This window comes from Triplophysa dalaica, chromosome 16, assembly GCF_015846415.1.
Source record: "Triplophysa dalaica isolate WHDGS20190420 chromosome 16, ASM1584641v1, whole genome shotgun sequence".
Lineage (NCBI taxonomy): Eukaryota > Metazoa > Chordata > Actinopteri > Cypriniformes > Nemacheilidae > Triplophysa > Triplophysa dalaica.
Genome location: NC_079557.1, coordinates 12,300,627 through 12,328,606, shown reverse-complemented (window position 1 = coordinate 12,328,606; position 27,980 = coordinate 12,300,627). Strand labels below are relative to the sequence as shown.

Genomic DNA, 27,980 nt, shown 5'->3' with positions numbered 1-27,980 from the left:
GTCTTTTCATCATTACTATCCATTCTGTGCCCTTTCTCTATCTCGAACACTGCGGCGAAAGCAAATGCCACCCATAATGGATGGGCAAAGAAGAACCACCACTGCTAGCATTCATACACTAACCGGGGCAACAGAAGAACAGACTGCTTTACAGATATTCTGGGAATGTTGGTCATTGCATTCGCCTATGCTGGCACACGTCCAGGTAAAGACAGATCTGGCAGAAATCAAAAGAAACGAGAGATCAAAAGTCGGGCATGCTGTTAACATTCTTTCTAAAGGGGCTTTCATCATGTGACGTGCATGTGTAATAGGGCGAGAAACACTGTTACGTAAACTGTGACCACATGTCACCCTAGATTTGAAATTGCATTCAAAATTGCACAGTAGGTACATTTAAATAACAGGCAAACAGCTCATACTCTTGGTTCGAATCTCAGACTTGTGTTTGGGCATAAAATCAAGTCCAAAGAGCAGCTTTAAGCATCTGCCAATGTAGTCCCACACAGCAGAGAGAATGCAGGAGGATGAAAAGAAAAGTGGGGAGAAACTATTCACTTTTGAACTTCACTTTCGAAGCTTCATTTGTGTCTTTTTGCCTCTTAGAAAAGGTAAACACAAACTGTACACCAGATTTGAAAAAGCAAAGTTCCAGTGTTAAAAGAGACTAAGTTATGTATATGCCAATGCACAAAGTAAGCTGTCACTTGAAATGTTTCGATCAATGTCAGTTTTTCACGGTAAACCCCAGATGGTAACACTTTGCAACAGGGTTGTATTTTGTTGGTGTTTTTGTAAATGCTGACATGAACTAACAATGAGCAAAATAGTTTTTCAGCATGTTTTTATCTGTGTTTATGAAAATGTCAATACAATTGTTCATTCATGGTGCATTAACTAATGTTATCAGGCTTATAAGGTTTTATTTAAAAAAAAAAAAAAAAAAAAATTCAGAAATCAACATGAACTAAGATTTATAAATGCTTGAACTATGTTTGTTGTTAGTTTCGGTAATGCATCAATTGATTTTAACAAATACTATCTTGTTACCGGCTCTACTTTGCAAATAAGCTCCAAATGCAATGAGATTTTTTACTCCAACTTTACTCCAGTTTCGTGCAGTGTCATTATACAAACATATGGCCTGCTCTTCTTCTTTATCTGTAAAAACAAATAACTTTTTTACAATGAATGTCACTTGTTGCTTACTTTTGTTTTGATGACGCACCATATGTTTCTGTCTTATAATAAATTACTTAAATAAGAATCTTCAATGCATATATATTAAAGATATAATTTATAACACTGAAATAAACGCATACAGAAAATGACAGGTCTAGACTTGAACGATTCTTTGCTAACTGTCAAAATTGAAAATCTTGACACACCTCATTCATTAAAGGGGTCACATGACACTGCTAGGCGAATATTATTGTTTGTTTTAGATGTAATGCAACATGTATACATGATTTTTAAGGTTCAAAATCGCTGTATTGTCCATATACCGTACATGTTTGCATCTCCTCTTTGCCCCGCCTCGCTGAAACATGCAGATTTTTTACGGGGGCTCATCGCTCTGAAAAGCGAGGTGTGCTTTGATTGGCTAGTCAACCAGTGCATAGTGATTCGTCGAATACTGCAAGCGTGTGACGGAAATGTAACGCCTCTTACCATATTAGGAACATCAGGTACTGACATGTACGCCCACCTTACTTGCATATACATTTGGGAGGTCTTAATCAAATCATATCACAAACTGACGTAGATTTGTGGGAGTTTGGTTACACAAGGCATTTCAGGAAGGTCTGGGAGAGCATTCGCTTTTAGATCGAATGCACCTTTGGTTCCGACACTTTAAAATTTACATGCATGGGCAACCTCCAACACACCAAAGACACCGAAAGACACGTATTCGCGCCATATGAACCCTTTAAATTAAGCATCATCATTGAAAATGGGTTTCTATGACATCACTTAATTTACCAAAGTGATGGACATTGAAGAATTCAGTACAGATTTTTTTATAATAAGAAAGAAATTTTGTCTAATAACATAAAGGCAAAAGAGAGTAAATACTGCCTCAGGACCATTCAAGAACATAAGCTGGCTAACAAAACAAAGCTTTTTATATTGAATACCAATGTGAAGGTTAAATGATGAACATATTGCAAGGTCTGTGTAATGCTGACTTTATTGTAAATCTGCTTACTTTGCTAAGTCTTCATTTTAGCGATTTTGCGAGAAATTGCTCCAAGGTTTTTTTCTTAAATTTTCTGTGTCATCCACACACACAGTTAATAACCATAGCTTAAAAAAATATATACAAATTTAAACATCAATATTAAAAACACGAATGTTGATAAGAACACAATCCAACTGTATTTGCTTCAGGTATCTGAATAAAGCACTTTAGGTCACTCTTATTAGGCTAAATTCGGATCCACCTAGAAATCACCTGATGTTTTTAAAAGGGAATGAGAGACATCATTTTTTAGGCAGTAGTCACATTATGGCAGATTACATTTTATGATATGAAAACAGAACTCTGAAATGCATTTCTAATGCAAAAATGTTTCCCTATTGTTGATTTTAAAAATGTATCAGTAAATGCTGAGATTAACGTGTTTAAATGGTGCATAAATTTTGTTCATTGTTAGTTCATGTAAGCTAATTAATTATCTGAGGTTAACAAATACTACCTTAGCCTATTGTAAAGTTTGACCGGTTTCTCTTTTAACATTAACGTTGTTTGTACTGAACAAAGAATTAATAGCAACTCGCTGGAAAGTCTCACAGATGATTAACAGACTCAAAGATTCACATGACGTCATAGCAGTGTCAATATGTGCTTTGTAGAGGAGCAAGAAAGGTTGAATGGAGACAGACAAAATGACAGCTGCTTATCAGCTGTGAACACAGAACAAGACTCCTCAGAAATAAATTCATATCAAAAATAAATGTTACTGAGAAGATTAATTATGGGATAAATGTTTGTCACACCGCCTATTACAAATGAACCATCCCTTTATTGCTGTCCTTCTACATCAACACCTGTAGGCTACCCAACCTTCAGCATTATTAAATTCATAATGTCAGCCTTGTTTGAATGAATATTACTTAGAGACATACATTATTACAGTTAGGATTGATTCATACTTCCTCAATCACCCTTGTATATTCCTGGCGTAAAATCTATATTTGTTCTCCATTCAAATAAGAATAGTTTATATAACATCTGGAATACTATATAATCTAAACCATAATTTATATTCATACTAATACACTCTATACAAATTCTGCAAAAAAACGAGCAACACACCTAACCCGTCGCCTTTAGGACCCTGCAGCGTTGACAGATGCGGCGAGTCGCAACAAAAATCCGGAGGAGCTACAGTTCAAGGATCCGTATTAACCAGGATTCAAAACCGATCCGCGTTTTTACCATATGCTTTAAAAATTGTTTTTAAAATAGCACAATACCACGCGTTCAGTATGATAATAAGAGTTATACTTATATAGCTGTGCACGCAGTGTCATAGGTGTGGTGGGCAGAGATGGAGCACATCAGAATGCCAAAGGTAAATGTTCAGCATCCATCAAATGATACAAGAGTTCGGCAAATAAAATGCATTATGCTGCCATGTACTTGACAGATCCATTCATTGCTTCCGTGGTCGACAGCAATAATCTGAGATTGCTCACATGTCAACGGATTCATTCATTGGTTGTTTAGTGTCTGTAGTTGAAATAATAATGAAATAATAACATGACCATGATCATCCATTCATTCTCCGATTCAGCTTGTCTGATAGAGATTTCACAGGCCTATCTTTTCAAAAGAATTATTGAGTTTTGATGTTGTGTGCCATTAGAGCTGTTTTCTCAGCTGATTCAAGCATGTGCATCAATTATCACTTCAAGCTAAAGGATGGGCACCTTAAAATGAATAGCTATCAAATCAGATATGTACAGTATATATAGGCACCAATAGACTATGTGGTCAGGTTGAACGGTCACAATTCATTTGTCAAATATAACTCAATATATATCCCTATATAGGCCTATATATTTACATACATATTTTAACTCAGGTGTTTAGAATAGCGCATCACTAATAACTACTACATTTGTGTAGTGACCTTGTTTATGTTTTGTAGGTTGAAAATGTCTGTTTGGTGGACAGAAGCTTCTCTAGAAGGACTCAGATGGGCACTCTTTACCTCACTGCTACTCACAGCATCTTTGTAGGTACAGGATCTGAGCTGTGGGTAAGTGCTTGGTCCATAAAAAAGCTTTGACTCTATTAATATATCATCAGAAATAACTAAGACGCTCAGTAGTCATTGGGTTTTTACAATACTGGTTAAAGATTTATGAAAAATTGAGTTGCTAGTACTACAATGACCATAAGCCTGTGACAAATAGAAATAAGTTAACCACAGACCATAATTTGCTGTTTTAATAAATCAACCCTTATTCGGAAAAGATACACATTGCTGCACTATGCCTTTTAAGAACCTTTTTTTGTCTAAATGGTTCCATAAAGAACTTTTAACATCTGAAGAACTTGTTTTGCAAAAGGTTCTTCAGATTATAAAAAGGGTAGAAAAGAGATGGTTCTGTAAAGAATGGTCATTATTCTATGGCATAACTGGAAAGAACTGTTTAAGCACCTTTATTTTTAAGAATATATATCAAAATCTTTAGAGTTGAAAATCTTCTACATGGTAATATGTTTAGAAGGTTTATTTGGAAGTAATTCTATCAAATAAAAACACCAGATAATCATTTGTCAGTATTTGTTATTATAGGCTACCTTTATTTTCAATTTACATGAACACACCTACAAAATGTTTACTATATATTGAGTTCATGCTGTATAGTAATGTGTGTAATATATATTTCTGCACAGCTTCTGCACAGTTTGGTGTGTAATGTGGTAAAGCAGAAGGCATCTCAGAGTGGGTACCCCTTACAAATCCTCTTCAAGAACTTTCAGATCATACAGTTTATCATTCCTCAAGAGAGTGACTGCCATGATATCTACATCTCACTCTCACGTCTTTCCAGACCAGGTGGGCTTTGCATTATTTCCTAGTTGGATTTTTATATTGTAATCAATAAAAAAATTGTTTTAACACTTAAAAAAATGTGTAATATGAAAAATATGTTTGTCAACTTCCAATAAAGCATGCTGATAATGCAAACAGAGAACTCAAGATAAAAAAATCCTCACACTTTATGGATATATATTAGATGTTTACAGATGCCACCGGCATGCTGCAAATTACTTGATTTTTGTGTACTGTCTCATCTGGGCTGGATAAATAAGTTATCTGTAACGCTTGTCTTTCTCCATTTACTGAGGAATGCATTCTCCATTAGTTTATGCGAACAAGGATGCTCATGGTGGTCTGAATGTGCCTATTTGGCCGTCACACATAACAAAAGGAAGCAGTTAACATGCTCACTTCAACAGTCCTACAGTTCAGTATGTTGTTGTTTACCTGCTGTACTGTCAGATTATTGTTGACATGTTTTTTTCTGTCTTGCAGAAAAATATGAGGAGTTGTATTGTTTTTCTTTCCATCCTAACGTTGACAACTCTGAACGGGTGCGCTCATGGGAGTTTTTAGATCTGAAAGCTGAGTACAATCGAATGGGACTTCCAAATAAACAATGGCATGTCACCCCCATCAACAGAGAGTACACAGTAAGTATGTACCACAAATCTTTACCATAGCTTTATCTTTGATTGAGCTGACAAAGCCAAAATATCAAAAATTAAAATATTATATGAAAATGTTTTTGTTTTGTATAATTTTTATGACACAGGTGTGTGATACTTATCCAGCCGATCTGTTGGTGCCTCAGTCCGTCACTCTACCTGTCATTTTGGGGAGCTCAAAGTTTCGCAGCAGAGGTCGATTTCCCACGTTGTCGTACTACTGCAAGGAAAACCATGTGAGTGTACTTTCACATCTGGCACATTCTCTCTGTGGCTCCAGTATTCATCCGCCACTGTTAATGAGATTTTTGTCCTGCCCAGAGTGAACAGAGTTCTTATTTTAGCTATAAGGTCTTATTTGATTTCTTTGCCAACAGCGTGCACTGTTTCAGCCTGTCACAACAATAACTCTGAGTCGATTAAAAATGAATCTGATTATTTACCACGACAGGAGACTGAATGTTTAATGTGGCATATGCCTGCATTATGAATTACAGCAATAATGGATATTTTAAATGCTTGGTTGAGCTCTTTCTGCACCCTTATTTAAATCTCTTGTTTGAGACATTCATTTCAATGAGGTCAAATATTCCCCTGGGAGTCTCTATGTTTACTTTGGACACATGAATTCAAACCACATGGAGAAACTTCCACATAAGGATCACGGTGGTGGGACGCGAAGGGGTCAGTCTTAGTTTAATATCTCCCACATTTCATGCCATGTTAACCCCAAAATATGATCCAAACGGTCTCTAAAAATGTAATAATGCAAACTTGGCTTTTATGAGGCCAAGGCCAAATTCTCATGAAATGGACCCTAGTCCATTGAGAGGACAGTGCGATCTTCCGTTCCTCGTGTTGAATTTATAGACTGAGCTTGGAAGATAAGACTGGGAATGACTCTGAAGTCCCACATTGCTTGCTTTTCTGCAAGATCAGGAAGAATAAAGGATAAATTAAACCAGCATATTCAAGCTCCTATGATGTCTCCTTTTAGGCCACTATATGTCGGAGCAGTCAACCTCTCTCTGGCTTCAGTGCCCGCTGTCTGGAGGATGAACAAATGCTGCAGGCCATCATGAAGTCTAATCCTGGGAGCCGGTTCATGTATGTTGTGGATACTAGACCCAAGGTCAGTTCATTAAATATTAGAATATAAGGGACCTATAATCAGAATGACATAAGAAAGATGACATTTTATACATTATGCAACATTTTTATACTTATATTCGCAGTTAAACGCAATGGCAAACCGAGCAGCGGGCAAAGGCTATGAAAATGAGGACAACTACTGCAACATCAAATTCCAGTTCATTGGCATTGAAAACATCCATGTGATGAGGAACAGTCAGCAGAAACTGATAGACGGTATTGTTTCACTGGCTTCTCCATCTCATTACAGGACAGTTCACCCAAAAATGAAAATTCTGTCATAATTTACTCAATTCTGTATAAATGTCTTTGTTCTAGTGAACACAGAGAAAGACATTCGGAAGAATGCTTGTAACCAAACAGTTCTTGGATGTCATTGAATACCGTTGTAGGAAAAATTATGTGTAGTCAAAAGTGCTCAAGAACTGTTTGCTTTCCTACATTCTTCAGAATACCTTCTTTTGTGTTTAACATAATAAAGAAATGTAGAAAGAGATTAGATTTGTTTACAAACTATGGTAGTCAATGGTGGCCAAGAACTGGTTACAAGCATTCTTCCAAACATCTTTCTCTATGTTCATTTGAACAAAGACATGTATGCATAAAGAAAAGACCTGGTGACAGCCTGGAGAGACTGTTGACAGGAGGGAATAGACATGGGGGCAGACATGGGCTTGCTACCCATGTCGGCAGGAACCATTACCAGAAGCGTAATGGGTCCACCCATCTGTGGCTACGAAAAACACAAGAGGGGTGCAAGATGTCTTATCGGCGAATCACATGGCAACAGACATCAGAATGGAAATGACGAAAATTCAAGAGATCAGCTCAGTAGAAGTTGGAACAACAGGACAGAAGCTACGGATATGCATTTGGGGCTGAACAAAGGTGACGTCAGAGAAAGGTCTTTAAATCCATCACGGCAGGAAGAAGTGCTTGAGAGAGCTTCGTGAGGGGGCTCGTATTAACCAATACTTCGCAAGAGGTAAGGCAAATCAGTCTGGGGAAGCCCAGTGGCGGGACAGCCACCTCAGCCCACAGGGTATCAGAACCCCTGACGAACCCCAACCAGGCATAAACTTTCCAGCAGTCAGCAACCCGGAGACTACCCACCCAAACAGTAGAAGTAGTAGAAAGGAAAATGGATGGAAGATGACCTCAGATACTGTGGTCTCAATCTGTGAAACAGTTTCAGTAGGACAGTCCTCATAGTTGAGTTGACTGTACCTTGGGAATAGGCCATTAAAGTAGCATTTAAAAAGAAAGAATCTCCGGTATGCCAACTTGAAGATCGGGGATGGACAGCGAAAGTGTTCCCGGTGGAAGTGGGCTGCAAGGGCTTTGTTTCCAATTTCACTACAAGGCTGCTTAAGAAAGTGGGGATCACAGGACGGGTAGATAGGTACCCATAAGTACCCAATGGACGGTAGTCAAAGAACTTGCCACTGTCGCTGAGAGAAGAAGCCACTGGGTGAGGTTGAAACAGAAGGCCGCAATATGGGCTTCCAAGTTACAACGTAATAAAATTGTTCTGTATTATTATGCCGTACGGGACCGGGGGCGCTGAGCTTGCATTAACTGACCCAGTGGTGCTATAACAGCATTAGCCAACAGGTTGGTACGTATGGTGGTGTTTATTTTGGTAATTTGTTGTAATTGTATGCGATACAGATCCATACGACACTGTGCACGCATTAACAGTTTTGGTAATCGGACTCGTGACCAGAAGGTTGCTGGTTCAAATCTCGGGACCGGCAGGTAAGGAATGTGGAGCCTCCAGTGATAGCTGCCCACTGCTTCTGCCAGATGACCTTGTAATAATGCGATCAACCTGCGGTGGGCCTCCCTTGGCTGAGGGTGTCTTGTGATAAAGGGCCGAAACACCCAATGATGCTGAAGTGCATAACTGACTATGTGTCGCATTGATGGGAACCATACAAAGGGCATTATAAGCAGCACCTCACCAAAAGGCATCTATCACTCAGGATAATGTGATGAAATTGGGACACACAACTCATGTGGTGTCTCTCTGATAATAGCAAGGACAGACAAGTATGCTATGTAATTCTTAATTCATTTATGCCCAAACAAAGAGGATGCCTGCCTGACGAACCAGTGAAACCTCCTTTCCTCTATTCTAATTCGTTACTGCTTCCCGCTGCACAAGGTGTGGGAAATGTCCAATTGGGCAATTTAACAGTGCTGAAATTGTGGGATTATAACAACTAGTCATATTAAGCAAATTTGGAACAACTTGTGGGTGAGTTAATGAAGACAGAATTTTCATTTTTGACTGAACTGTTCCTTTGAACAAGAAAATGAATGTCACTATTAAAAAACACTTTATACTGTTAGACCGACTTGAATCACTATATACCTGTGGCAGCACTTCAACTTTTGGACGATTTTCCTATCGTTTTTTTGAGTCTGGAATACCAGGCTTCAGACAACTGATGGTTTTATCCACTGTAATAAAGACGCTCTGCAATAAACTGTGCCACAGGAGGGTTTCCTGCCAAAGCAGATAGTGTTTGTATGGGTAGCTATGAATCCATCTTGCTTTCCTATTTTTATCGACTTAACTATTAGGCACCTTTTAACCCCTATTGAGAAGAAGAGGGCGTGAGAATGATATCTTCCAGTGTGGAAGAAATAATAGTGGTGCTGGGTGTGATAGCATTTTGATCCAGCAAACACTAGGGAGTAATCTGGTTGAATAATCAGAGATTGGCTATCCAGCAGAGACTCTGTATCCACTGAGGCTCTCATCAAAACATGGTCAATTCTTCTTAGAGTAAACTTAGTTTAGCTTCTTATGTGAAGAGCTGGGTTTGTGTATTTAGTCTCATCTGGAGGTTTCTCATAGGACTTCACCAGCTCCTAAATACTCTCTTATCACATTTGCACTGTTTACTTATCAGAGTTTTTTCAGTACTTACAGTAATTGTTTGTGTTGGTTTAAAAGAAAACACTAAATGCTACTAATAGATATACACATTTATTAGATTGTCATAATAATAAATGAGGCATCAGACAGAACTGTCATCAAGGCTGTGATATTTGTGACCCTCAAAAGACAGCCAATTTATCAACCGAGTATGTTTTAGGCAACATAAGTAAATATGCCAAAATAGGGCACTTTTTTTTAAATAAAATTTAACAACTTTCATTGCAGAGCCAAACTAAATATTGAGCTTTAGAGAAGAGGTTGTGTGTGGTGTTCTAAACTAAAAATATATAAAAGTTTTCTTCATATCAGTTCCCTGCTGTAAATTCTAAGTCTGGTTTTCATCATTGTCTCAGATCACAGTGACCCCAGAAAACGTTGGCCACTTAAAAATATTTGTCATTGGTTTGGAAACAAATCATGGAAGTGGCATCCGAACAAATGATGCTAGAGCTTGTCATAGAAGTAACTCCAGATATTTTTCATTACTTTTAAACTGGCCGATCCCGAAGTCATTAAAATAGACTTATGAGGTCAGTTCTAAGTATTCTAACAGAGTAACCGCATGTGTATATCGTCACACTATACTTAATGTTTCATCTTTTAGAACCTAACAAGCATATTTTATAAAAGGTTTTTAATGGAGTATATGCGTACAAGGCGATGGCATACTTCCGCTTTAACCTAAAATGTGTTTAGGAGGCAAACATTTGCGACCCGACAACACTACGGCTGAACATTGCTATATGCCTTTGTCATCATGCCTCGAGGAAGTGCAAATGTTTATTTAACTTTTTTTCATATTTGTGAATGCAGCTTGAAACGGGTACCCTGAACTGAAGAGCTTGTCCTTTTTGGTTGTTCATGTATGATGTAGTTTTGGGATAATTTGACTCACGTTGTTGACCGTAATTCTATTTGCATATTAAAGCGACTGAGTGAAAAACATCACTAGCCGGGTTTCCATAGAAAGTTGCGATGCATTTATTTGAGAAAAATATAAAAATGTATAAATATTCCCATATAATTTAAATTAGTAGTAAAATAAATAAATTGCAAATATTTCCTGAATATATGTATATGTAGGCTATATATACAAATGGATTTAGGTGTATGTTTTATAAATACAAAATTAATATACACAGTACACCGACATATATTATGTAAACACAAACTTTTTGGATACGATTTATCGCAAGTAATTGTGTGACAGCCCTATTTTAAATAAAATGCATATATTTTCTAGTTTACTTTAATTAAATGTCTTAAAATGTAGTTTTAATAGCTATGTTTTGGGGGCTCTTATGGAAGAATATTTGATTTAACCTTCTGAGAATTTGTCTTCAGTTTCTACACTACGTTCTCCATCCATGGCAGAATTTCTCTTGGGTGTTGAAACTTCGGACTGGCTGAAACACATCAAAACAATCTTGGATGCTGGAATCTTTATATCCAAGGTAAATAATGTCTTTGACACTTATACAGTTCATGAATGACTTTTCTGGTACTGACTGCATGTTTTCACACACACAGGCTGTGGCATTTGAGGGTGTCAGTGTGTTAGTTCATTGTTCTGATGGCTGGGATAGAACGGCTCAGGTATGCTCTGTGACCAGTGTACTTCTGGACCCTTACTACAGGACCATCAAGGGACTAATGGTAAACAACTATATTTATGTTTTTCAGCTGTACATATTTGCACTTTAGGTATAAAGCAACTTTGAATTCAGGTGTATTTACTGTAATCAGTATATGATATATTGAATATGTGAATACGTGCATTCCCTGGAAGGTTATTGTTTCAGGACAGCAACTTTCAAGTCATAGAGTTCATAGTGCCAGTGTGGATCTTAATATTATAGTCATAAGGATTGACATTGGATCTCTGCTGGGGAGGTTTCATTCAATTGGAAGGCTCGGGTTTAGACAATCATCTGCTGACCTTCATATGGGGTAAACAAAAGAGAAGCATACCTTGTAGCAAAGATTAGTTCTGTCTGGGAATACCATCTCATTTCCTGACACACTGGAAAGAGAGATACCAACAATAATGGATTATGTGTAGATACCGTTTACAAATAATGTTCTGTTTTGAAGGTCCAATACATCATTTTTGGAGGATCTATCTTTTGGACAGAAACTCAATATAATTTACATAACTATGTCTTCAGAGGTGTATAAAGACCTTAAATAATGAAGCTTTATGTCTTTATTATCTTAGAATGAGCTATTTCTATCTACATACACCACAGGTCCCCTTACGTGGAATTCACTCTCTGCAGAGCGCCTTTCATAAATACATTATCTCCTTCGGCAAAGAAGCGAAATCGTGACATGTTTGTCCTGTGTCAGCCATCATATTGCTTCGAAAGAGATGAGGAGCGGAGGAGTGAACCATTGGTTGCAATTTGCAACCTCACCACTAGATTTCGCTAAATGTCATACACTGGACCTTTAAAGTACTGTACACTAGTGCTTCAGACAGAATAGCTAACATATTGATTTTTTTATGAAGGTTTCCCAAACAGTGAGATAGTGCCACAGGGTCACAGTATTTAAAAATAGTTTACCAAATAGTTGTTTCTATATATTAAACTATCAAAACACCCCTCACCTTTGAGACAAGTAAATACAATTTTGATGTGTAGGTGCTGATTGAGAAAGACTGGGTTTCGTTTGGACACAAGTTTTCGCACAGGTTAGTCGCAGTCATTTAACTGGATAGTGATGTGAATCAGTTAATAGTGCTTGATCTGTTAACAGTCAATACCTGTATGATCATATATTATCTTATTCAGATACAGTCATCTGGATGGAGAAGCCAAAGAGGTGTCACCTGTTATAGATCAATTCCTGGAATGTGTGTGGCAGCTCATGCAGCAGTTTCCATCTTCATTTGAGTACAATGAGAAGTTTCTTATTAGCATCCACAACCACTTCTATTCCTGTCATTATGGCAACTTCATTTGTAACAGCCAAAAGGAGAGAAGAGATCTGTGGTAATTGTCCTTTGTATATCATATGTTGAAAAAATAGGTGTTCTCCACATCTACTAATTTTGTTTTTTCATGCGTCCTTTCTAAAGTATACAGGAGAAAACGCATTCCATATGGTCTCATTTATGGGAAAACAGACTGGACTTTATGAACCCTCTCTTTAGACCCAATCGAACCCAAACAGAGGGACTTTTGAGGCCCAGTACTGCCCCCTTCTGTTTCAAGTATGTCAGTGTTTGTTTATCCGGCATGAAATTAAATCTTTATCTATTTATTTATCATATTCTGGAAACCTTTAATATTTCTCCAAAATCCTTCTCTCTTCTGCTGGTGGCTTTTGATTACCTTATCCATTTTAAAGTCAATTGAGCTACAAATGTGTTTTTTTTCTGTTTGAAATAGTATAGAGTATAAATGGTATTTTATTTGTCTTAAATCACCAGTGTTTATTTTTCTTTATTTCTTCAATGAAAAAAATAATTTGTCTGTTATGTTATCAGATACTGGAAAGGTTTGTATAATCAGTTTGATCGTGAGCTGCACCCACGTCAGTCTGAGCTGGATTGCCTAATGGCTATAAAAGAGGAAACACAGCAACTTGAAGAAGAGCTGGCTCTCTATGAGCAGGTAGACATTATTTACATACGTTCTATTAATGCATTATTTTCATTTATTTATGATAAAGTTTATTCGCCTTGTAGAAACGTGCAAAAGCTCTCTACATGAAAAAGGATATACTGGACAACAGGCAGAAACTTTGGGCTGCACCATCAGATATAAACCGGGCTAGTTCACCTCAGGAATACTTTGGTGGTTTTGAAGGTGCTACTCCAAATGTTTTCGCCCTCCATCAGAAGCAAAATGCAGAGCTTCGCCTGTTTGCAGACAGACCAAAAAATTCAGAGGCTGACAACAGTGATCAAGAATCAGGAGCTGCTGATTTTAGCTGCCATTCTTCTGGTGGGGAGTCTTTGCCGAGTGAGGACAGTGTGAAAGATCCTGACTATGATGAGACTGGCTCCGGCAGAGGATAAACGGATACTGCTTCAAGAAGAGAAAGCTGTATGAAAAGTGTGTATGTGATGAGAAGAATGTGGGTATTTCAGATTATGCAAATATATTTGGCAATGTGGACATGTTTCCCATGTACTATAGAAGCATGTCTTTCTGTCTGAATGTGCATTTTATGTGGACTATCATATATGGAGGTCAATGTTCTATTACATAATATACACATGATTTATATTCATGATTTACAATTGGCTTGAGTTCTTTAAAAAAATAAAAATGTGTGTGTTATACATGATCTCATAAATGTTTTTACTGTTTGTCATGAAATTTATAGATTTAGTAATGTTTTCTTACTTTAAGATATCAAGTATTCTTGGGCGGCATGCATTATTTTAATCTTTATATTCAGTTTTCCTGCATAAGCTTCAAACTTAGATTTCGTTTAGGCTACTTAAAGGGATAGAGATGTCAGTAATAGATCATCCCCCATTTACTAGCATAGTAGGGAAAATATGTGAGTAAATTGAGGATGAGATCTGTTTGGTTACTGACATTCTTCCAAATATCTGTCTTTGTGTTAAGCAGAAAGTATACAATTTTGGAACAATCTGAGTGGGTAAATCATGACACAATTTTCATTTTTGGGTAAACTATCCCTTTAACCAAATTCAACCAAATAAGATCAACTAATTTGAATACGACAAAATAAATGGAAAATAACGCACATAAATATTACATTATATTTAAACAATAACTATTATCTTGGTACTTTAGGAAAATAATGTTCTTGCACAAGTATTGAATGAATACTGGAGATTAATAAAATTAACATTTTAGTTACATTGTAGAGTTACATTTCAGTTTTATTCTCCAATATTCGTCTTGACGTATTAACTACACAACGAAGTGTGTAATGTTGATTTAGACATAAAAAACATGACATGAAAAATATTTCTTGAAATTAAATTGTATAGACTTAAGTTACTATTTTGCCAAGTAAGGCAAAGGATTGCTCCGATTTATTAATCTTTATTATATCATTGGTGGGTGGGGAAACTAAGCAATCGGAGTTATTATATTATCATATTATTAATATATTTCCACTGAATTGAAAATTGTTTCTCCCTATTTTGGCCCACGCGAAGTTCAAAGGTCACGCCTTTTGGCCTTGTGACGTCATGGCTAAGCGCTGTGTGCTGTAGTTTCAGAGGCAGCAGCTTGTTGTTGATATCGCTGTTAGCCCAATAAAACTATATAAAAGTAAATAGCAAGGTCCCAGTCCTTTCTAAACAAGGTGATTGTGTATTACAGAAGCAGTATACGCTTTAAGTGTAACTACCTTGTTTGAGGAAAGGTAAGTCCTGACACGAAAAAGTGAACTTTGATCAGGATGGTAACAGGACAAACTTTTGTGGCTAGGCTAATTGCTAGCACGTTAGCCACTTACATAAATAAACACTCAACCCGACACCAGACATCACTCCTTATAACTTCAATCACACGTTGCAAGATGAATTATTTACACAAGCTGACAACAGGCAAAATTGTAGCACGTTTTCGGAATGGTTTAGTTGTTTAACAGATGTTGTACTAGCTGCTGCTGCTTACCTGTCAGAACACATTCAAGAACCGTATACCACAACAGAAAGAACAGATGGTGGATTATAAACCCACTTTAATGTGCAGAGATGATCAAAAGTTTATGGCACGCGAGTCATCCTCCTACTTATTTTGTTGCCATATTTGAGGTCCAGTTAGCTCGCGACCATTTTGTCTCATCTGGCACTTGTTGTGATGTTTAGTCACTCTCAGATTTTACAAGTAGTTTTTTTTAGTATGGGCTGAGTAGGTCTGAATCAGTGTCATTATAATTCAGTCATGAAGCAAGAATAGCAGATGAGCAAACATGTTTACTATGTGCAGACTGCAAAAGCTGGAAGCATGTGAAATAGTAAGAATTCTTCCTCTGTTAATGATCTTCATTGTAGTGTAATGGCCAGCATCTAATCGACTGGTGTAAAATCATAAATACAGAAATAATGTTCAGAACATCAGTCTACACCATGAGGAAATGATCAAAGCCAGAAACGGTACCTTAAGAATAGATGTTATCTGAAAGTCATAACAACATTAGTTTTGCTTGGAAGTCTTAGCTATTTTGTAAATCAATGTACATACATTCTGTATTGTTTATACTGTATATTGTCTTTTTCGATTAAAATATTCTGTAGTATTTGGATCATGCGCCCACATTTTCTGTTCATCATTACTTTGTATATTGTGAATTGTCAATAAAGTGATTTAGTTTCCTGATACTGTGATTGTGATGTGGTCTTTGTTATTGCAGGCAAAAAGAGGGAGCAAGCGACAATTATTTCATGAGAATATCCCCTGGGGAGTGTTTCTGTGGTTTTGATGCCGTGCACCTGAGAGTGGAACTATGCCCGCAGCCACTGTGGATCATAGCCAAAGAATATGTGAGGTTTGGGGCAGCAACCTGGAAGAGGAGCTTAAAAGGATCCGACAGGTGATCCGGAAGTATAGTTACATCGCAATGGTGAGTTTGGTGAGAGGAATTTTTGGTGGTGAACCGTTTGAATGTGAACTCAGTGCTTGTTTTTCTGCGTTTATAGGACACTGAGTTTCCGGGCGTAGTTGCCAGACCAATCGGAGAGTTTAGAAGTAATGCGGACTACCAGTACCAGCTGCTGCGGTGTAATGTTGACCTGTTAAAGATCATCCAGCTCGGCCTGACATTTATGAACGAACAAGGCGAATACCCACCAGGGACGTCAACGTGGCAGTTTAACTTCAGATTTAACCTCACGTAAGCATCGCAGTTTGTCATTAAAAAGCTGTGGATCCGCTTTCATGTATATACTCTGTTAATGTTAAAGATCTGCTGTATGACAAGATTACTTTTCCTGTCTTCAGGTGGATACGTAACCTTTAATGAGATTCCTTATGAAAACTAGACATTACACAGTGGTACTGTCTTTTGCAGGGAAGACATGTATGCACAGGATTCTATCGAGCTTCTCACTTCATCAGGTATCCAGTTTAAGAAGCACGAGGAGGAGGGTATTGAGACGCTGTACTTTGCAGAGCTACTTATGACCTCAGGTGTGGTGCTTTGTGACGGGGTCAAGTGGCTCTCATTTCATAGGTAATTTTGAAGGATATTCTGTTATTGATCTTTGTACTTAAAAAATTATAACAGCCGTTCAGAATTGACAGAACTGTTTATCCTGTTCTCAAACAGTGGCTATGACTTTGGATACCTGATTAAAATTTTGTCCAATTCGAAGTTGCCAGAGGAAGAGGTGGACTTCTTCGAGATTCTGCGTTTGTTTTTTCCCACCATCTATGATGTAAAATACCTCATGAAGAGCTGTAAAAACCTGAAGGTATTTTGTCATTTGTTTATGATGTGCATGAGGGCGAATACCAGCAATTTGTTTATACTATCAGTTTCTGATTTCCATCGTGTGATGTACAGGGGGGTCTGCAGGAGGTGGCAGAGCAGCTTGAGCTGGAGAGAATCGGACCTCAGCATCAGGCAGGATCTGACTCATTACTCACAGGAATGGCTTTCTTTAAGATGAGAGAGGTACTGGGAAAGCATGTGATGTGTGTCACTTTTTAATAGTTTCTTATGTACCAGCCTAATATGCACGTTTGAAGTCATTGTTTTGTCGAAATTACACAGTTTTGTCATTTGAGCATAAAGTAGAAATGAGTTATTCACTCGCTCACATAGCAAACCTTGAAATGTATTTGATTAGTTCTCTTCTTCATGTTGTATTACGCTCTCATTGCAGATGTTTTTTGAAGATCACATTGATGATGCCAAGTATTGTGGACACTTGTACGGACTGGGTTCAGGCTCATCCTATGTCCAGAATGGCACCGGAAATGCCTACGAGGAGGAGGCCAACAAGCAGCAGTCATGACACAACAAGAATCCCTCACCATAAAGAACCTCATATACAGGGCTTAAAACGTGGGTTTTTAGTTGTTTTTCTTTCATGAGATATTTGATAGGAATTTGCACTTTAAAGCTCCCATCCTACAGATCCTTTGTTGCCTTCTGTGTGTTACATTTTTCACACAATCTTCATCTTTTATGGTTAAAGAGGAACCATTTGGTGTTTTAGTTCTCCCCACAAATCAGCCTTAATATTAAGCTACATTTTATGTTCTTTTTTTTATCGTTAATTTATTACATTTGCTTTCCTCCTGTACTGTTGCGTAGTTCATTGACTAGTTCAGCAAGACCGCGTCCACCGGTCGTCTACAAGAACTGTCGTTCCCTGATCAGAGGAGTACTGATTTCTCGCAGTTTGCAATAGATTAAGACAGATGAAGGATCTCACAGACACAACGGTAAATACAGGCACTTAATTGTAAAGTGAAGCCTCGCACTGATTTTACCCTTTATGTTGGGTTAGCACCGATTTTACCACACAAGTAAATTAAGAGTGATGATGTGTAACTGCCACTATACTACTTCTGTATCAAGATTTTCTTGCCATTTTCATTTTTAAAAGCGATTCGAAGGTTTTGTAGTATTTTAGTATTAAAAAGATCAAAGCCTTTTATTCATTTAAGAAATAATGCCTCTTAATAAATCTTAGTCAACTCAAGTACTCGGTATCAGTGGAATAAGTTTAACTTGTAGTTCTGGTTTTTGAATTGTGCACATTTTGTGCTGTTTGGGTTTTTCTCGTTTTCCTTTTTGTTTATTTGTATTGTATTGCTTTACAATTCTGTGTTGCCTATAGATCTGCTGCATGTACTGAAAAACATTTGGAATAAATGCTGTGTTAACTAATCCAAGCTTTTATAGGTATTTGTATTGCATGAACAGCTCATCTTTTTGTGACTGATAATCGTGGAAGCTCTTAGTCTCTCTCCTCATCTTAATGTACACAGTAAGTAGTATTATGCCATAGAAAGAGTGTTTTTAGAACATTTGGAAATAAAAGCCTTTGATTATTTGTAACGTAGTAGTCTGTTTAGGATTTGCTGTATTAAGGTTGGCTTTCATTCTTTAGGAAACTATGACCCTGGTAACATGGAACAGTCATTTAACACCGAAACAACTCAGTAGCATTTAATAAAATAGCCGTTTATTTTTCACAGATTAATACAATTCATCCAGGCATATCATTCAATTACCTAATCGTACAGATAAGACTACGCAGATAGCTACATGAAGCTACTAACGCAAACACATCCAGCTGAATCTAATGTACTCATAAAAGACAACAAACACATTTCCTACAAACTATACAAATTCTATACAAACTACGAAACGGACAACAACACAGCACAACTTTTGGCATTTTAGAGGTTCTGTTCACACACCTCAGTCAATATGAAGACCACACTAGCTGGTACATTCAAGTACAATTACATGCAATATCAGGAACCAGAAATAAAGCAGAAATATTCATCACGGTATTAAATTTGTTAATATAGCCCTTAGATAAATCAGATGTGATCAGTGAAAAACACATCTTTGAGTTTTGCATTTATTGTGCAAACAGGGTTATGCATAAAACACTAAAAGAATAATCTGATATACTGACATTTATTGACAAATTGTTCACTTTGCTTCAGCAGTATAATAATGTATATGAACGTGGCATACTTTTTTCGATAGCAAAAATGTAAAATAATGTACAGCGTTGCTCAAAGTGCAGATTTTTCTCTTCCCTGTGCGATCAGGTGAAACTTGAATTGTTTTTGTCTGAATATAGTTGAACAGTCCGGTGTAAACGTTTTTGAAGCTCAGTTGGTACAGCATGGCATTTTCCCAAGGAATACACATACTGATAAAATGTTGATCTTAAATATCAAATAAGCATCTAACAACAATTATTGTGTCGTTGTGTTTTGCAAAACCGAGATCAACACATGATCCTCAGAAGTGAAACTGGATGTAAAAAACAGACTGTCATGACATAAAAATGAATGTTAATATGTAGTCAATAAAAAATATATACGTTCATCAGACACACTCCTGCATTTCAATAATGCAAGGACAAAAAAACTTTTAAGCTCTTGGGCTTTTCAGTTTTAACATGTCAAACGTTACAAACTACTATCACATACTGTAGCATGCATAAATGTTCAGGTTTCCCAGACTAACAAAAATGCCACCATCTTTAGCACCACCTACACCAAGACATGTATGCATACGTTTAACAAGTGGGTCTTGCTGGTACATCAATTTCTTGAATGTTCAGCCACTGCTGCCGGTATGTTTAGGCACGTTGAAGATATCTCAACCAAACCGCGTGCAAGGAACACAAGACTCATTGACCCTAAATACATGTATATACACAACCTTGCACCGGTAGCTCTCATGAAAGCTCACAGTTCATTAGGTAGAGAGTGAATAGGCAGCGGTCTGTGCAGGAGCAGCTTACAGTAAGGTAAGAATCTTCTCCGTTCCACTGACAACAGACATCACTAGCACATCTACATTCCTGTAGAAACAGAATTCATGGAGTATTTATTCATTTAGGAAGAAGAAAATAATTAATTCACTACTGGTGAAAAGTTTTGAAACTGCTAAATGTTTCTCATTACCTATGAAAGCTTTTGATCTGACCACATAGTGTATGCTTAAATGTCAAAAATTATGCCAACATGGAAATTTTACTCAATAAAAAATCTTTTTGAAATGAACGGTCTTGAGTTAATAATATAGAAAGAATAGCCAATAGGAGCCTATAATAGATGTTTCATTTAAAGACTAAAGAATGACTTTACTGAAGATGCTAAAATATCACAAGTATAGAATTTTTTGTCACAACATAATTCCCATTGTTTGAACGGCAAATATTCTTCTAAAAATAATTCCCCCCCAAAAATAAAAAATAGAGTGTTTATGGTAGTATATATACTGTAACCCAACCTGTTTAAAAGTTTTGTGAGCTACAAATATTCTTCCTGTTTTTATTTAAAAACACCCAAACCTGTTCATTAAACTGGTCAGCATCCACGCGTTCTTAAGTTTCCTTCTCAATTGTCAAGGCTGGATTGCTTGTACCTGTTAAGAGAATACAGACTTTTCATGACAACAGCTCTGAGAAAACCTAAGTCAAGGCTTATTAAGACTCAAAACTTTGGCAAACATCATCTTGTTTATGATATAAGCTCGCCTGGCATACATCAGGACAATATGTTGGGGATTTGATGCGAGCCAGTAGTGAACCCACATTCATCTCAAACACATGCACCACAAACTGTGCCACGGCTACATCAAATCCTCTCACCTCGGTTGACTCTGTCCTCTGACTGTCCATTACTGAGCAGTTGGTTCTGAGACTCTCTCAAAATCTTGGAAGGAAACGGATGAGATTCTTCAGAACTAGGGGAATAAAAAGGACATGAATGGAAACTCGGATTTCACAGAGAGGGTCAGTTTGAAACGTATTGTAAAATTGTACTGATGTTTAAATCCTGTATCGATCCCGTCTTAATATGTATGTAATAAAACATGAATGATGAAATTACTTTTTATCGTAGCCTATAAATAAATTAATCATACAAGCCATGTACCTTTTGATTGAAGTGTTGTGTACAGTGGATAAAGAGGGTTGCTCGGGGTCTGGGTTCACCAGACACGTGGGGAAAGAACAGCCATCGCCAATACTGCACACAATACAGAGCAAACAGAAATTATTGTACAGCAACAAAAAAAAATCTGTCATACTGAACATAAATACTACCTGGAAAAAACAGGTAGCGGCCAGTATTTCTTCTCATCTCCAAACACTTGACGAAAGTTCCTATTGATTCCTAAACTGAAGCCATTCTTGTCTGTTCCATGTTCGAATGCAGGTGCTCGAAAGGCCTCTGACGGGAAAGATGTTTGGAAAAATTGAAACAACAGTAAACTGTGTACAGATTTCAGAAACACAACTGCTTCACAACTCAGATTTTACATTGGAAACTCAGTTTTGACCTGGCACAATACTAAAAGAGTTTATTATATAGACACTTTTGAGTCTGATGCTCAGATTAATTTAACATTTAGATGTCACATGGGCTATACATCATCATTTACATATCATGCCTCTTAATAATAAACTTGCTTTGTTTGAGTACTGAACGTTGGCACAGTTACGTCTTCCCTCGAGGATTTGCCACAAAGAGCACTTCCAACAATAGACAACCCTAAACACCACCTGCTCCCGATCTGAATCACTGGATGTATCATTTCATCAGGCGGTGTGAATAGAACATGGTATAGATGAGTCCTGCCCACTCACCCAAGGTGGAGCGGTTCTTGCAGACAAGCCAGCAGTGATAGGCAAACAAAAACGCCAGGCTCACTGAGAACGTGGAGGCAGCGAAAAATAAAAACATAATGTGGAACTTGGCTTGAGTGTCAGGGAGGCCCTTCTGTTAGAATTCACATGAGACACAATGTTAATACACAACAAACATGACAATGATGCAGGTCTTGTAGAAATGAATAAATAAACCTACGGGTTTGCTCATCTTTTGGTTTTAAAAGGATTTGTAAACACGCATGTGTTGGACTAAGGAGAACTATAAAAGCTATCTAAGAGGAATCCATTAAATAATACACATTATTAATATCCTACCAAATATTCCATAAGACGTTCATGTGTTTTACCATCAACCTTTCAAAATAAAAGCACACTTGATGAAAACAAAGATCAAAACTGTCATCCGACATAGATCTGGGTGTTTATTAAAGACATCCCTTCTGCATAGACCTAATATAAACCTGAGAGATTAATAATTCATACTTACAGTCCAGAACTGAATGAAATACTGCAAGTCAGTGGCAGTGACGAAGAGGCAATACAACAGAGAATATGCTAAAAACAGCATGAAAAACTTGTAGTTGGAGAAGCCAACACAATTGTTCACCCTGTCAAATGAAATGGACATGTTAGGCTCAGTACATTTGGGTGTTTAAGTTTATTTAGATGCAGTTGCACAGTTACACAATTGTTAGACATTGAAAGTATTTCTACTTCAGCTCTAAAATGGGTTGTGTTGCTGTAGCTCAACCAGAGAATTGTGTTAAAGAAACAGTTCACTTTCAAAATTAAACTTGTGTCATTATTTAAATGCTTTCTTGTCATTTCAAACTTGTATGACTTTCTTTCTTCTGCAGAACACAAAAGAAGATATTTTGAAAAATGTTGGACTTGCATTGGTTTTGTGTCCATACAATAGAAGTCAATGGGGTCCATCTGTTTTTGGTTTCCAACATTTTTTAAATATTTTTTGGGGGGGTTCTGCAGAAGAAAGGGGGTCATTATGGTTTGAGATGACAGAGGGTGAGTAAATGACTGAATTTTAATTTGTGGATGAACTGTCCCTTTAAGATGAAGCAGTGACCTTATTTTTTTTACAGTGGAGCTTGGAAACCTATCCAAATAACGGTCCATATTTTCTAGATATTAAAGATGAAATTATTGATTTTCTGGGTATTATTGGGATATTTCACCCAAAAATCACCTCGTGTAATTTCATACCTGTATAAAGGATTTGTTCTGATGAACACAGAGAAAGATATGTGGAAGAATGTTAGCAATTTCCGGGACATCATTGACTACCATGGTATGAAGAAATAGATGGTAGTCAAAGGTTTCCAAGAACTGTTTGTTTCCCTAAATTCTTCAAAATATCTCATTATGTGTTTAACAGAATAAAAAATACATTTCTTTCCTACAATATGATAGTGGATGATGGCCCAGAACAGAAAATTGCTAACATTCTACCAAATATCTTACTCTGTGTTCATTGGAACAAAGAAATGTATACAGGTTTGAAACAACCGTTAGGTGAGTAAATGATGATTTTCTTTTTTTGATGAACTATCCCTTTAAAGGAATGCTTTTCTTCCCTTATTAGCCTCTACTTAGCTGGTACTGTACATACCACGGGCAATGGTGATCCATCTTTAAAATGCACCTGTAAGACAGTAGAGAGAAGAGCTGTTGAAAATTAACAGCAAAACAACCTTAGATACATGTGTTGTGCTTTAAAAACAGGGGTAAACTCATACTTATTACAGGCCGAGCAATGATGACAACGATCAGGCTTCAGTAGATGGCAGTGATCACAGTAGCGGACAGCTGTATCAAGACAGCTTGTTAAAACATAGATCGATAAAAATCACAGATTGAAAAACAAATGTAATAGTCTTTGTCCATAATTTATACTAAGTTTAATTCTTGGCTGAGTTCACATGTGCCCACCTCCAGACATTGTGCGTGTGTAAATGGGCAAATCCTTAGCGAGTCTCCTCAGGATCTCCTGCTGAGATTCTCTGCGATCTTCGCGCTCTAATAGTTCTTTGTCAGGATGTGACAGGTGGAACTGAGAGGAACAGACAAAAACCAAAACATTTTGATGTTTCTCGCGTGATGAGCGCCACTCGCACTGTACCTAGAGAACCGTCAGCATCAGACATCTGAGAGCAGCGAGGCTGACTGCCAGTCTGAGCCGTGTGTGGTTTCTCTATTACAGTTTGTTTCTCATTTTCTCTTCTTGAAATAATAACCGCCTGTGATGAGACGCTAGTTACACAGAAGATCACATACAATTTACAACCCAAAATGCTGTTCTTTTCAACAAGCATAACCAACAACTTGTCCTAATGGGTGTTATAACGTATATTTACGAATATTACACATAACGGTGTCAGCTGTCAAACATGTTCATTTGGTGTTTACTGTACTGACCACCTGAATTATATGACATAACTACAGGTCAAGATTATTATAGTTTCCTAAATGAAAAGTAATATTATAAAAAAAAGAGTGCTATTCCACCATCGCTCCAGTCCAAACCGTTCTATGCACGGTCTGAAACAGTTACGGTTATGTTTCCACGTGAGCCTGATTCGACACAGCACGACTACAAACTGTTTTCGGCCCCTAATCTTGCTAATAGAATGTGTGCAGAGACATTATGGCTCAGTCTCTTGTGTTCACTCAGTCTCTTGTCTCTCGTGAAGCGTTTGTGTTTACATTCTGAAGATTTCTGTTACCAGAAATCCCGGCTGGCCAGGATCGGCACCGAGTGGAACGATTAAGAAACGAGAACAATTCGGCATGATGGTGGAAAAGCACTCAAAGATTATTTGTTTCTGAATTGCAAACCAACAAAATACAGGACAAAATATTATTTAAAAAACTAGTTTTCTCAACAATAAACTGAAAGACACTAAAACAATTGAAAAGAAATAAATTTAAAATTTAAAAAATAAATAAACTTAAGTTACATTTACATTTAGTCATTTAGCACACGCATAATACAGCAATATAAAAAATAGAGTAAACAACTAAGTAATAAAACATCAAAAGCACATGACGAAATTGCAAAAAATAAAGTTGATCATATAAAAGAATTATAAATAATAATAAAAGAATTATATAAAATAATTTATTATTACTTTAATAATAATAAAATAAAATCTACTTCAAAATATTAATAAAACTACAATAAAACTTACAACTGTAGTCTTAATAAAGAAAAGTAGAGTAACTCACCTCTTTGAGCGGGTTCATCGGATTTGTGAAAATGGTTTGCCAGTATGACCACCCAAACATGATGAAAAGCCCATGAAACAGCAGGAGGTAAACGACTGTAATACAGGTAAACTTATAGTTAAAACTATTTACATATCTTTGACAACAGGCACGTATATCTTTATACATTTTATAACGTGATATTTTTAACTACTAAAACTATTCTGAACTTTTTATGTGGCTTTTGCAGACCCACAACAAAGATTTTATTCTACAAATGTTGTAAAAATGCCCTTCAGTTGAAAGATATTAGTATTTCTATTGTCTTAGGAAAAAGCCGACTTACTTTTCTCTCCCGTGTTCTCTACAGTTTCTGCAGAGGAACGGAGAAAAACATTGGTCATGCTCGATGATTTGATTTCTGAAAGTAGGGCATGCACAGCCTATTATTTTATTAACAGTAGTTCAGTAACTCCTTGTGCACTTATAGAAGGTCAGTGAGAAGCAGATGGTTCTCAGCACAGTTGCACTGATTGCTGTTGCTGGAACCCACTGCAGGGAGACTTTTGATCAGATGCCCAAAATCACATACATGCATCTCTGCAACTGGTACTCAAAAAGAACAACAAAATATACTGTATTTTATCAAATACATGGTGAGGTCTGAGTTGTCCATCAATATTGTTGCGTAATTTCTACAGCACTCAAGTCACCAGATGGAATCACAAAAATAAAAATACATATAATGATATTAATAAATGAAGATGAACAAGTACAAGTGGCAATCATGTTACCTACAGGTCCATCATGTGCACAACCCTTTCATTTACAACAAGAAAAAAACTGTTGACGTTAGTAATTACTAACAATTTCCGTTGTTATAGTTCCTGTATTGACTTTGTCAAATTAACACTGCTGTCTAGGAAACGCCAAGTGAGTTCCTTGCTATATTCAGTGTGCGCCTGCAAGTGCCTACAGTAGAAATAGGGCAGACACAGATTGGTGAGGTTGAGTTTGACAGCTTGGCTGTGAGATTAGCTTTGAGACATAAGGATCAGCAGACACAACATTCATAACAATCTTTGTCTCAGCTGTACGCCACAGGTTGTGCAAAGGCTTATCATTGAAATAAGCCTCTGTTAGCACGACTGTAAAAACTTGCAGAGAGATGCAACAACAACATTCCGAGATAACATCACATTTTAAACGCTTGATGCAGTGTGCCAAATTTGCTCATATAATCCCACTGAACACCCATGGAAACATATCATTTTTGAATCCAGTCATATTTAATGTTGTTAAGTCATTTTTCATTGTGTTATCCTGCAGCCAAGTGCTTTTCTTCTGCACACGATTTTAAGTACAAAGCAAGGGGGGGGGTGGAGGGTTGTAAGCGCGTATCAGGACCAACTGACTGCGGTTCAGCATAAACTGCTATGAAATGCTTGTAGGATCAGCGGTTAGAAGTGTGGTCTCACAAAGAAGCTTTATGTATGTAAACACTTGAACATCATTGATTTTATAAATGGGACAAAATATGGGGCATCCTCATGATCATGACCATTCAAAAGAACAATAAAGCTTCTTTATAGAAGATTTTATGAGAGAAGGACAGCAGATGCAATCAAAGAAGTGAATGTTTCTTAAGTTTCTGTGAATACAAACCTTTGACCCCACTGAAAAGCCACAGTCTATTACAATGATACAGTACAAAATAAAGCAATTTCAGTGTACATGCAACAGGATAAAGCAAGATTACAATAATGTGTCAATGCTGGATTTTAATGTTACACACCATCACATATATCATATGGCACAGAAACATGCCACTTATTATGGTGACACTTTTTTTCCCAAACACATGCAGAGTGCACATAAAGAGAAACAAGAAAGTGAAAGCTGAACTAAATATGAACAAGTTATTAATTTAGTAAACACAGTCCATAAATAATAAAAGATGTTTGTTTTTATTATTGCTATATCTGTCTATTAAGTATATCTCAAGCAAATGAAGCCAAATCAACAACAGAGACATTGCACTAGTAACAGAACCAGACATTTGCAAAAACACAGTCTAGGTGGAGGCAAAGTGTTATTTATTTGCTGTGTTTACGGTAAACTTGCACCCACAGGAAGCTGTCCATGTCGTTTGCGGTCTTACCTATGCAGAGCTGCACTACATACGCGTAGTAAGACCATGCCACGATCAGACAGATGAACAGCACTGGGATCCAGTATAGAACTCTCCAGCAGTCAATGCTGCGCGAACCTGACGGCGCCATCTTTCTATCTGATCGCCAAAAGTGGCCAAAAACGTCAAGTGCGCACTCGCCGACACCTTACTGACGCTTAAACATCTTATGTTCGGTGTGCCGCTGCTGTCTGCGCCTCCATCCTCCCGCTCTCCGGGTCGATCTTGTCTGCGATGTAGCACGACGGTACCGCCCCTTTCTACAAACTTGACATGATGCGGTGAAGGTGCTACACCAAAACTATATTAAGACCTGATGTTGCCATTGCATATGTCAGCAGTGTTTTTTGACAATTGAATAAGTAAATAAGGCTGGTACGGATAACACAACCTGAAGAATATATTATGTTAACATACATAC

General features: G+C 37.2%; 3 protein-coding genes across 4 annotated transcripts; 2 read left to right on the top strand and 1 right to left on the bottom strand.

The window, feature by feature from the left end:
• On the top strand, positions 1-14,100 carry mtmr7a (myotubularin related protein 7a). Of its 2 annotated transcripts, none has more exons than XM_056769454.1 (14): positions 1-205; positions 4,158-4,268; positions 4,913-5,075; positions 5,556-5,713; positions 5,836-5,964; positions 6,726-6,860; positions 6,964-7,096; positions 11,175-11,284; positions 11,361-11,486; positions 12,476-12,525; positions 12,626-12,826; positions 12,913-13,047; positions 13,324-13,450; positions 13,525-14,100. In XM_056769454.1, the coding sequence occupies exons 1-14, from the start codon at positions 65-67 to the stop codon at positions 13,855-13,857; spliced, it is 2,052 nt and encodes a 683-aa protein (XP_056625432.1). In that variant the 5' UTR covers positions 1-64; the 3' UTR covers positions 13,858-14,100. The 2 variants fall into 2 exon arrangements, with proteins under 2 accessions (XP_056625432.1, XP_056625433.1); XM_056769455.1 differs by lacking the exon at positions 1-205 and adding an exon at positions 3,379-3,578.
• Positions 14,101-15,031: 931 nt separating this feature from the next.
• cnot7 (CCR4-NOT transcription complex, subunit 7) lies at positions 15,032-18,668 on the top strand. The gene is made up of 7 exons (XM_056769457.1): positions 15,032-15,188; positions 16,182-16,391; positions 16,468-16,661; positions 16,839-17,000; positions 17,097-17,241; positions 17,334-17,444; positions 17,656-18,668. Exons 2-7 carry the CDS (start codon positions 16,275-16,277, stop codon positions 17,785-17,787), a joined length of 861 nt encoding a protein of 286 aa, XP_056625435.1. The 5' UTR covers positions 15,032-15,188; positions 16,182-16,274; the 3' UTR covers positions 17,788-18,668.
• A 276-nt stretch (positions 18,669-18,944) lies between these two features.
• Positions 18,945-27,765, bottom strand: zdhhc2 (zinc finger DHHC-type palmitoyltransferase 2). Its single transcript, XM_056769456.1, has 13 exons — positions 27,530-27,765; positions 25,715-25,741; positions 25,390-25,484; positions 24,094-24,214; positions 23,901-23,970; positions 23,774-23,806; positions 22,634-22,754; positions 22,123-22,255; positions 21,580-21,706; positions 21,410-21,502; positions 21,124-21,218; positions 20,824-20,897; positions 18,945-20,331 (listed from the first exon to the last, which is right to left on the bottom strand). The coding sequence occupies exons 1-12, from the start codon at positions 27,648-27,650 to the stop codon at positions 20,857-20,859; spliced, it is 1,077 nt and encodes a 358-aa protein (XP_056625434.1). The 5' UTR covers positions 27,651-27,765; the 3' UTR covers positions 18,945-20,331; positions 20,824-20,856.
• Between the last annotated feature and the right edge of the window lie 215 nt (positions 27,766-27,980).

What these genes read in the sequence shown, in the direction of transcription:
- mtmr7a (XM_056769454.1), top strand. Translation starts at nt 65, where the DNA reads ATGCCACCCATAATGGATGGGCAAAGAAGAACCACCACTGCTAGCATT. An exon ending in CTATGCTGGCACACGTCCAG is followed by an intron (nt 206 to 4,157) that starts GTAAAGACAGAT and finishes TATGTTTTGTAG; the next exon opens with GTTGAAAATGTCTGTTTGGT. An exon ending in CCATCAACAGAGAGTACACA is followed by an intron (nt 5,714 to 5,835) that starts GTAAGTATGTAC and finishes TTTATGACACAG; the next exon opens with GTGTGTGATACTTATCCAGC.
- cnot7 (XM_056769457.1), top strand. Translation starts at nt 16,275, where the DNA reads ATGCCCGCAGCCACTGTGGATCATAGCCAAAGAATATGTGAGGTTTGG. An exon ending in AACTTCAGATTTAACCTCAC is followed by an intron (nt 16,662 to 16,838) that starts GTAAGCATCGCA and finishes TGTCTTTTGCAG; the next exon opens with GGAAGACATGTATGCACAGG. An exon ending in AAGTGGCTCTCATTTCATAG is followed by an intron (nt 17,001 to 17,096) that starts GTAATTTTGAAG and finishes GTTCTCAAACAG; the next exon opens with TGGCTATGACTTTGGATACC.
- zdhhc2 (XM_056769456.1), bottom strand. Translation starts at nt 27,650, where the DNA reads ATGGCGCCGTCAGGTTCGCGCAGCATTGACTGCTGGAGAGTTCTATAC. An exon ending in ATGGATCACCATTGCCCGTG is followed by an intron (nt 22,755 to 23,773) that starts GTATGTACAGTA and finishes TTCATTTGACAG; the next exon opens with GGTGAACAATTGTGTTGGCT. An exon ending in ATTTCATTCAGTTCTGGACT is followed by an intron (nt 22,256 to 22,633) that starts GTAAGTATGAAT and finishes GAATTCTAACAG; the next exon opens with AAGGGCCTCCCTGACACTCA.